General features: G+C 36.4%; 1 protein-coding gene across 1 annotated transcript; it reads right to left on the bottom strand.

Moving 5' to 3' along the window:
- Positions 1–1,050: 1,050 nt before the first annotated feature.
- LOC125688993 (nephrocan-like) lies at positions 1,051–11,138 on the bottom strand. Its single transcript, XM_048935718.1, has 4 exons — positions 11,095–11,138; positions 10,020–10,164; positions 4,643–5,544; positions 1,051–1,498 (listed from the first exon to the last, which is right to left on the bottom strand). The coding sequence occupies exons 1-4, from the start codon at positions 11,136–11,138 to the stop codon at positions 1,051–1,053; spliced, it is 1,539 nt and encodes a 512-aa protein (XP_048791675.1).

The following is an 11,138-nucleotide window of genomic DNA, read 5'->3' as shown; positions in this document are numbered from 1 at the left end:
TTGTAGCTGATGACATGCTCAAAAGTTAAAATGTAAAGAAAAAATAATGTAAGCCTCTCTAACTTACCCTGCTTAGTGTGTTAAGAAACAGAAGTGCCAACGGATTCTGCAGAGGTGCTGTGGTCCCATAGCTGCGCTCTGACACCCGACAAAACAGGCGCAATGAATGTGAGTGATTATTCAGTTACGGAATGCCAACAGAAGATAAAGAATAATAGAAACTGTTTGCTTTGAAAAGTAATTTGCTGGTGTGCTTACTCCTCACTTATCAGCTGAGATTTATGAACTGTCAGGAAGCCCCTTAGATTACTGTTTGTAATTCTCTGGTTTTAGTGGTCTGGGTATTCCAATTTTGTTTAATTTTCAAGCACTTTGAGAACTGCCTGATAAAATTTGCACATATATCATATTTGATGCATACACCATGAAGCCCTTTTGTGTAGCAAAAGTCTAGAAGGTTCCCACCAGTGAAAGGGGCACTTGTAGTGTGCAAGTCGTTTCCAACCTTGTGATTCTATGATTCTATGATTTTATGAAATTGTCTAAAATAAACAGGCAAATATTTCTGGAAAACTGAAATTAACATGTCAAAAGCAAGAACCTGAAAATAGTCATGAGAAATTGACCACACTGATGTTACTCTCCATCCTGAACTGAGTTTAAGTATATTGAACACCACACTGCAGGTAATGATACCATTCGGTATTGCAGGATTTTCTTTCAGTTTTCTTTTTTTAATGGAACTGTAAGAATGCTTTACTATTAAAAATTCCATACAGAGTTACAGAGTACTTTCATAAGAGATAATAATTTTATTCTTATTTACTTTAAGCTACGTAGTACTAATGGCAAAACAGCTGTTATTTTTACAAATTTAAGTTTATAATGGCATCCTTATTAGAGCCCCTTTGTCACCAGCTATTAGCATTTATAGCACACATTAAAGAGGAAAATTTAATGGCAACACAGCAAGTTGGTTGTCAGTTGGGATACTGGTGGTGGTGGGCAGCTCTAGACAGCTTTAACATTCATGATAGATTAACCATGGCTTTAATCTAGTTCATAATCGTAGTCATCATCATCTATATTTACTGCAACACTGGAGGCCTCGTTGGGTTTCATTTTCTTTCTGTCCTCCTTGCCTTTTTCTGTGGAAGACAAATTATCTTCACACTGCTGCAGAATCTTTTTGGAAGACATCCAGCTTTCTCCTCGACGTTCTGCTGGTGCTGCACACTGCCCTCCCCTGACATCTGTTCCTTTGGCCATTAACACTCCTCTGGTCCTCAGAAGGTCACAGGTGCAATTCCAAGGGTTTCCATCTAAATAGAGATGTCGGAGACGAGGTAAATACTCTAAGACTTTGCGATCCAAGGCGGATATCTTGTTGTTCCTTAAATTTAAAACCTGAAGCTGCTTCAAGTCCTTCAGTTCTTGTTCTCCAACATCTTCTATGTCATTTCCCTTTAGATCCAATCTAGCAAGGGTATCTGGAAGTCTGAATAAAAACAAAACAACACAAATCTGTTATATTCATTATACTGATTCTCTTTGTGCCCAGGCATATCTAGCATATTAAATAAAACTATCTCTGACAAAAATGTGGTGGAAAAAAAAATCTGGTACTGAAATGTTCATGTCTTTTTTTTTGTTATTTTTTTTTTTCCTTTTTTTAATTTGAAGTTGTTGGAATATTCTCTATGCACATTTGAATGGTTTTCCCAAATTATTGCAGTTCTGACCAACACTAACCTGCTTTAGTTGTGATAAGTTGCATATGCAGTTGAGTGCCAAATAAGCCTAAAAATGTTTTTTGTACTATTTAATGCCATAAGCATGCCGATGATCAAACGATAACATGAAAGACCAAAAGTTTTGAAAAGCATGGCAACTCTACTCCTCAAGTACTTCTGTGTATGATTTGTTTTAAAAAGCTTTTTAGTTCATAACTAAATTTTTACTAGAAGTAGAATTTTTCTTCTTTTTTTTTTCCCCTATTTTTTGTTCTCTTCCTGCCAGCAGATTCAAAACTTAAAAGTAGTCCAGCTGATAATATACTTCATACTTTAAAAAGCAGCAACATGGAGAACATAAATGCTTTTTATGGTCTTTTGAAATAGTACTTTAGAGAATTATAAGTGATTGTATTTAAAAGAATTTTAAAAAGCCAGTACCTTGAGATACGATACTAGATGATGGATATCATTCTTGCTTTCATGCATTATAATTTGTGTGATAACACTTTTATTTCAGAAGTCTATCTTATTTACAATCTGTTTTTCTGCTCTAGTCAGTGAAAGGAGCTTAATAGAAAAGGCAGTTAATTTGTGTGAAATGTTTTTAAGAAAATGAATTTTACTCCTTTAGTATGCAAGGTGATGAGATTAAGATCATGGTTAGAGATTTTAAGGAAACTTGTTCAAGAAAACTCTCAGACAAACTGTAAGTAATGATACCAATAACTATTTGAAATTGAGCAAAAGTCCCATAAACTACAAAGGCTGATCTGGCTTTATGTCAATGAAATGATTTGAGATAGCTCTGAGAATTAATAGAGGGCACACTGTAATCTTCACTGGATGTTTTTGTGAAGCTGAATTTGACCTTTTGGGCTGAAAGGCAGTTGACCTTTTTACCCAGACCCCCCACCTTCAATGGGGATAAGAGAATAAGGGAGTTCTCTATTGTGCCATATTCTCTGGTGAGATGAGGATTTCATGTATTGAAATGGTAAGTCTTTCCACTGGTCTTACCAGTGCTTATGGCTGCAATTAATTGATTTTGAAACCTAAATACAGTCAATGATAATAGTTGTCTAATATGACACTGTAATGTTAAAGATGTTCTCTGCAGTAAAATCATAGAGCCAATGATGTCAAAGGCAATAGGACATCACCTGGGATGTTTATCCAGATTACAGTCTAAAGCCTGTACAATCTCACCATACCAATGTTGGTCTTTGGAGCTGTATTGTTTGACTTCAAGTTCTGTTGTTCTTGAAGAAGTAACTGTATTTGGGTATGTGATGCTGCTGCTGGCAGAGAAGCCATGTCCGTTCAGGAGCTGACCGTGACAACCATACTGCTGATGCTCCAGAGGCTGTCATCAGTCCTGTATTCTGACCAGTTACTCTCTGCAAGATTTTCTGGAGTTTGGGCTCTTCTCTATGAGACCTGAAAATACTTGGACTGTTGTTCAGCTAGAGAAAATTTTATGTCATTATTTACCTTTTGGATAAAAAGGAAATAACCTTTCTTTTTCCTGAACTGAACAAGTGCTAAGTTCCATTAATTGTGCCCCATTAACTATATTCTTTAACTTCTGATACTGGTGACTGGTAGTTCTGTCAGTAGTAATACTTTTATTGCTGTGCATCCATGCAACTAACTGGTGATTAGCAGGTAGTTGTATGGACACACACAAGTAGATTAGGTACATGGAGCACACAAATTAAGTATGCACATTTTGCTTCTCCTCATTTCTTTCCTACTTGATGTTTACAGCCTCTCCTTGAAATTTGTGTTGAGCTGAAAATAAAAAACCCAATCCCTCCCTAAAAGCTGTGTTTCTCAGAGGCTAATAGAGAACTCCTTCCTGTTAATTCCCTTGACTATGAGGGTTGTAAAATAAGATGGATTAGGCAATACTAATGTAACTAGAAAGCATTAAGCATTCCTGTCAAGCCAGATTGAAATCAAATATTTATACACCACTAAATCACTTTCTGATTGTAAAGCTTCAACCAAATAGATTCAAATGCTGAAGGATCTCATGGTAAACAAATTGAAATTTTATTGCATTATTTGTTTGTGCAGTTAAACCTGTCCACAAGCCATGAAAACAGGGCTTAATGATGCAGTTGTGTTAGAGAAGTTAATGTTAAGGGAATTACATGATTACTTTGATGCCATCTTATTGCACAGCTTTTTGAAATAACGAAATTGCCATTTTATATCTGGCAAGCTTCCATTTGGTTTAACACACCACCTCTGATAACGGCCAGGACCAGCACTGTGAGCAAAGCATTAAGGAATAGCGTGAGCCCAACGAATGTTTCTTCTGTGCTCCTTTGGCTGAAATTTTGCTTATGGCCTGAAGCAGGAGATTTTATAAGCAATCCAAGAACTTTATAATGTGTGAATTTAATGAAGGTGTTAATTATAATATCCACCAAGAAACACATTCTTTTAGACCAGATTCATCTCCCAAAATCTTAACATTTTAACAGTAGTAAACTATGTGATTGGTGGAAACTTCAGCTTTAAACATGCTAACTTTCTTTTTTATTGACTGCTTTACCAATTTTGTGTAATGGGAGAAGATAAATCTAAGCAGCAGTATAGCTTCTGTATAATCACTGTTATACTCTCCTAGCAGATTCCTCTTATTCACATGTTAGTTAAATAAAGCAGCCTTACTGGCAGAGAAATATGATAGAAGGATCACCGGGGACCACACATATAATGAAAACACCTAATCAGTGCTAATTAGTTCCAGTTATGACAGATGGTTTATGGTATGGGTAGATTTCCACTATGACTAGGTCTGAAAGCAATTCATTTTTTTCACTTTGGCCCTCATTCTCAAAATCTAAGGATGGAGAAATGATGTCTGTGGATCAGCTGTTCTCAGAATCACTTGCCTCAGTGGGATAGAAATAAGGAGATTCTGTTCCAGTGCTAGGTTAGAAAGCTGCGCACACTGCTGAAGGGCTCCTGCCTCAAACATGCTGACAGCGTTGTTGTCAAGAAACAAGTGTTTGAGGTCCTGTAGTCCTTGGAATTCTTGTGCTGTCACCTTCTGAATCAGGTTATTGCTGCAGTCAAGTTTCTGCAGTCTGCCTGGCAGTCTGAGTGGCAGAGCCTGGAGCTGATTCTTAGAGAGCTCCAATGTTGTTAAGTTAGGAAGGAGATGGGCACCATCTATTGATGTCAACTGATTTTCTGAAAGGAAGAACTCAGACAAGTTTTCTAGATGTTTCATGTCTTGAAGTCGTACTGTTTTGAGTTGGTTTTTCTCTAGTTTTAGTGACAGCAAGGATTTAGGTAGGTCAAGGGGCACTTTTGTCAGGAAGTTTCCACTTAAACTGAGAAACTGTAGATTTTTGAAAGATGTAAAGAAGCTGGTTGGGAGAGAGCTTAGTTTATTGTCAGCCATGCTTAGATATTTCAGCCTTGGAAGCTTAAGTGGTGCAGACACAGATTCCATATTGTTGCCATCCAGAATGAGACTCTGTAAATTGAAGAGGGAAGAAAATGCACTCGAAGGCAGAGTTGCAATCAAGTTGTTCCTGATATCAAGCACTCTTAGTTTCACCAAACCTTCAAAATCAGTCGCATGCAAAGTATTGATGGAATTATCGGCGAGTTTTAAAATTTCAAGGCCAGATGGGAGGAAGATGGGTATTTGCTTTAGTTGGTTTTTGTAGAGTTCCAGGGACTTCAAGGTGCTCAGAGCTTTGAAAGTGTTGTTTTCTATTGATTCTGTACCACTGCATGACAGGACTAGCTCTTCTAGGGCTGACATTCTTCTGAAGTCAGTAATCTTAAAGAGATAAAAGATAAAAATAATTCGTGTGACAATATACAGTATTTATGAGTCACCTCACAGATTGCTTGTTCTGGATGCTCTGACCACTGCTACTCTATGTTCTTATAGAATAAGAAACTAAGAGAAATGGTGCAGTAACAAAAGAGGTGTCACTATAGGTACCTTCAGTTTGCCCATATTTACTTATGTTTCTAGAATTGTATTGTTTAAGTCCATACTGTCATAGAGTTATAGAATAGGCTGGGTTGAAAGGGACCATAATGATCATCTAGTTTCAACCCCCCTGCTATGTGCAGGTTGCCAACCACCAGACCAGGCTGCCCAGAGCCACATCCAGCCTGGCCCTGAATGCCTCCAGGGATGGGACATCCACAGCCTCCTTGGGCAACCTGTTCCAGTGTGTCACTGGAATTTATTTCTGCCTGGCAGATAGGCAATATAAAATAGATAGCTAACGTCACCAGTGGCAGAAATCCTTGCAGTGCATAGATAGTTGTTACACATGCAGCTTTGTGTTTATCATACAGCCATTTCTATATATTTATATACTGCAGCATTACTTCTCCAGATATGTGCTCATCACCTCTTCTTCCTACTATGAGTTTTTGGCAGGAAGCTAAAGCTGTATTTTTTCAACCTCTCCACTATCCTTTTTAAAGTGAAAATGTCACCATATTGAGATAACCAATCCGAAAGTATGAGATCAAAGTATAAGATCAATTTGGTCTGAAAATCATGTGTGTGGAACAAATTGCTTTTACAACAATTTAGTTTTATGTTACTTAGTAATTAACAGATGCTTTGTAGTATTAAATGAAACTTAGATGTTAGCTGTAACCAATATATATATAGAGGTATAGTAATTGTTTCTTTTTTTCTGTTCTTTAGGAACCTGCTTACACATCAAGCATGTTATCGTGTCTCATGTTAAGAAATGAATGAATCTGGCAGTTACTCTAAGCCAAGAAATGAAGAAGGATGGAATGAGGGTGAATCTAGGTGTTGTTAGAACACAAGAGTTACTTAAACAGCTTCTTTGAAATTTTCGGAGCTACTGCCCATTGGCCTACATGCTTGTTTTCTAAAAACTCATTTATAAGGGAATGACAGAAAGCTCAGAGCAAGATGAGCAGGTGTTCTGCAAGGAAGAGGTAGGAAGAGTATTCTTCTATTTTCCCTTCAGGTGTCTGGTAAGCATCATCAGTACTCATCAGCAGCAGATGCTAAACTAACATTATAGTCTGCATGCTATTTCCATTGGGCTCATTAGCTGCCAGCATGATTCAGTCTCATTGAGAGACACTACAAAGTTTGTTTAATCCCAGTGATAAATGTACAAGGAAGGGAGTATAAATCATTTTGTAGCTTAGGTTCTGCATAGTAGTTTTGTTCTATGATCCTGATTGTATACATTTGACTATCATACTTGTGTATCTTTAATCATCTTAAGAAGGTGCCATAAAAGATTCCTTCCTTCTTTATTTACCCAATTGTTGTATGTTTCTGAGTTGTTTCCCACCTATTTGTAGGCTTTATCAGGCTTTGTGAACTGGTTTTTTTTTTTTTTTTTTTTTTTTTTTTTTTTTTTTTTTGTTTGTTTTTTTAAGCAGTTTCTTAAAACAGGTCCTTACTCTGTGGGCCAAAGAAGCAATTTTCTTTTAACAGATCAAAGCAAGTATTAACATACCTACAAGTAAACTAAATGTGAGAGTAAAAAGTTTATAGTTTTATTCTTCAAATGAAGGTTATGAAAACTGTTGAAAGAAGATACTAAAAGCAGTCTAGTTTTGTTACTGCAAACTCTGTTTGCAACAACTCCTAGTTTGTACAAATACCAAAAGCAAAAAACCCAACTAGTCATTTAATAGTGACCAACCCTACCAAGAAAAAGTGCAAAACTGATGTGAATAAAACAGATCTGCTTTTTTTTTCTTCCTTTTCTTCAAAACATATTGTATTTAGCATATAAACTTCTTTTCAATTTCTTTACTGTTTCAATATTGACCATTGTAAAGTTCAGAAGTAATTAGTGCTCAGTTTGAGAGAATATTTGCTTATTCTTGTGAGGCTGTTAGTTGCCAAACCATATTATATGTGAATAATTACGTGTGAAAGACTGATGGAGGTTGGCTGTGAAAGATTCAACTTCTTTATGAAAATGTTTTCTTTTTTCTAAGATGCTGCAAATGAAGCAGTTAGAAAGTAAGGGAAAACAGAAACAATCAGTCACACACACAAAACCAAAAAAACAAAAAAGACAAAGGGAAAAACAAACAAACAAAGAACTGTAGAATTCCCCTAGCACTTGCACATATGTAGTTTACAACCAGAAATCAAAACCTGTTCCTACAAACACTATTATGTAAGCCAGTAGAATTGTTCAGCTGTGTTAAATTAAGCATATGTATTACCAATGTCAGGAAATCAAATGTATGCTTTGTCAGAGAAGACTGAAAAAATCTACTCACAAACCCCATTTAATCTTAAGTAAAGAATTTACATAATTACAGACAAATAGCATAAATGACTTATTTCTGAATAAAGCTGATAGTAGAAGTAAGGCATACTGATTGTTCAGTTAAATTAATGTATGAAGTGAAAAACTCTTTCCTTAGGTGGTTTTACACACTATTTACTTGCCCTGAAGGGTCACAAAAAATTATTTTACTGCTCTATTTGCTTATAACCAATGTTTGAATGCTTTATAACAAATACCTGCCTTTTTCTCTAGCCAGAACCTAAGGCTATTTTTCTCATATAGAATCATAGAGTTACCAAGGTTGGAAAAGACCTCCAACATCATTCAGTCCAACCGTCTACCTACAACTAATATTTCCCCACTAAATCATGTCCCTTAATACATCTTAATGTTTCTTGAGCTCCTCCAGGGATGGTGACTGCACTGCCTTCCTGGGCAGCCCATTCCAGTGCTTGACGACTCGTTCAGAGAAGAAACTTTTCCTATTTAACCTGATCCTCTCCTGGTGCAACTTGAAGCCATTCCCTCTGATCCTGTCACTAGTTACACAGGAGAAAAGACTGACCCCCAGCTCATCACAACCTCCTTTCTGGTAGTTGTAAAGATCACGGTCTCCCCTAAGCCTCCTCCAGACTAAACAACCCCAGATCCCCCAAGACTCGTTCTCCAGTATCCTCTCAAGCTTCATTGCCCTTCTCTGGACATATTTCAGGGCTTCCATGTCTTTCTCACAGCGAGAGGCCCAAAACTCAACATAGTACTTGAGTGCTGAGTACATGGTATCTTAGGAGTAGCTGACAGGCATGGACAAATAGCCTAGGAAAGGAAAAATGGCTCATCTTGATTTTAAAAAAAGACAACAATACTCCTGTATATATAATAGAAGACCTGTTTCCTCATATAAATTCATTAAAGAGTTAATTAGTTTAACACATTGCACATAGAACATTGATATAATTGTATCATATGAATAAACTTTGACTCTTGTAGGTATGTAAACTACAATAAGAAAATCATGGACAACAGTAACAGCAAAAAGAGGAGTAAACTTCCACTGAGTTAAACTGCAAAATGATTCAGGCTGTTTCTCAGTGGGCAACAGGTATCCCAGCTGTTGTCTTAGCCCATTTTGTTCAGTCCTGAGAACAAAATCAAAGATGCAGTTAAGGATGTGTTCTTTGTAAGAGAACAAGTATACTAAGAAGTAAATGTATTTTTCCAAAACAGTGCATTTCTTACTATTTGCAATAAAGTGATACATAAGAAGTATGCATAATACAGGTTATAGTTCTCTGGTGTTGACATACAGAAATTATATTTATTACATAAAAATATATTAGGATGGAAAACAGAAAAACATTGCTTGCACATCCAGTGCAACTTGCACTGATAATGACTTTAATAATATGATTCAGTGATGTATAAATTAGAAAACAAACCAGTTGTTTTTATGGCTCTAGGTAGATGACAACACTAGGAAGGCCCAGAATTGCTTTTATCATCTCACACTGCATCAATCTCTAACAGTGAGTGATCAAGCCTTAATTACTAACTCCTACTGTTATTTCTAATAGCAGTTTTATCTAGAACTTGCAACTCAGGAGGGGGAAAAAAATTCAGTTTCATTCTAGCTATGTAAAACCTTTCCATTTGCTATGGAAAATATTTACATTGCATCAAAAACAGCAAAAGCTTTCCAGAAGTTAAAAAAATAACTCTTTAAGTCAGTGGTTATTTGTTCCTATAAAAACAAATTAACATTTGTCTACTTGTGTGACAAGTTTTTTGAGTTGCATGTAAAAAAACAACATGGGTATATTTTTACGTATATTTCACAAGTGTTTAAAACTGAAAACAGATCTAGTACCAAATTCACCAGCTTCTAGTACCTGGAATAAGATTCTCCTTTCCCTCGTAAGTCCACCACTTGGGAAATATGACTTTCAGACACAGCACATCATATATGGTATTTCTACTGGATTTTTCCTACCTGGAGTTGCTTAATTTTGCTGTGGCTGATGTAGAGCCTTCTAGTAGTGAAAGGAATCTCTCTGGGGATCTCTGTAGCTCTGTAGCATTGCACTGACTGGGCAGGGTCACAGCTGCATCTTCTTGGGCAAGTGGTACTCAGACCACTGTGAGAAAAAAACAAAAAAACTAAAAGATAGGATAAATGCATCTTCCAAAACAGGAGGTCTGAAATTGTCTCAGCAATGTGTAGTGTGAATTAAGCACCAAAGACCTTTTTATACCATGAAATCTGATAAAAGGATATTACGACTGTGTGTTTTATCCCAGTGAAAAAACAGCAAAAACAATACTGCAATTTGCTTGGGTTAAAATGTTGGCAGGCATTACAAAGAGTAAGAAACTAAAACAGTGATAAGGTGTCTTTACATTTGCAGGTATGTGAAATTAGTGTTATTTATTACCTGACATTTAATCTGCAAACATCCACATTATCTCCGCTTTCCTAGTTTTGTTAAATGTGCCACCACAGAATTAGCAGGGAAAAGATAAAGACCTGTTTTATAGTGGGGCTGTAAAACCTTTGTATCTTCTGTGACCCAGCATTAGAAACTGTAAAAAACAACTGCAGCTATTATTTTTAAACTGAAACATTCTATGAGCTTTCTGAATATCTGCCATACAGCCGAGTGCTGTTGATTGGCATACATTTTTGAAAGATTGTGTAAGAATCTAAGTTACCTGTATTGTGTAATTCATATAAATGAAAGTTTAATTATTATTGGATTTGAAAATTACCAGTTTGAATCATCTGAAAGCATTTAGTGTAAATCAAGCAGTGGACTATCAATAAGACAAGACTCATGCACCCCACAGCAGATGCAGAACACTGAGGTTCCCCTCCTGTTTTTTTTTTCTACGCTATGGGTGTGTTTGTATGTATCCATTAGCTGTGTCAGCCAGAGCTGTAAAGTTTTGAAAGGCTACATTTTGACATAAGATACTGTTAGGAAACTTCAATGCATTTTTGTCTCTTTTTCTTATTCAGCAATTTGTAACGTACAAAACAGTGCACTTAGGAAACTGCTCTCCCTCACCACAGTGCTTTGTGCTGTTGTCTGTATCCTTCCATCCTCTCCAT

This window comes from Lagopus muta, chromosome 2, assembly GCF_023343835.1.
Source record: "Lagopus muta isolate bLagMut1 chromosome 2, bLagMut1 primary, whole genome shotgun sequence".
Lineage (NCBI taxonomy): Eukaryota > Metazoa > Chordata > Aves > Galliformes > Phasianidae > Lagopus > Lagopus muta.
Note: the sequence above shows the minus strand (reverse complement) of the source record. Positions and strands in the feature narration are given on the sequence as shown.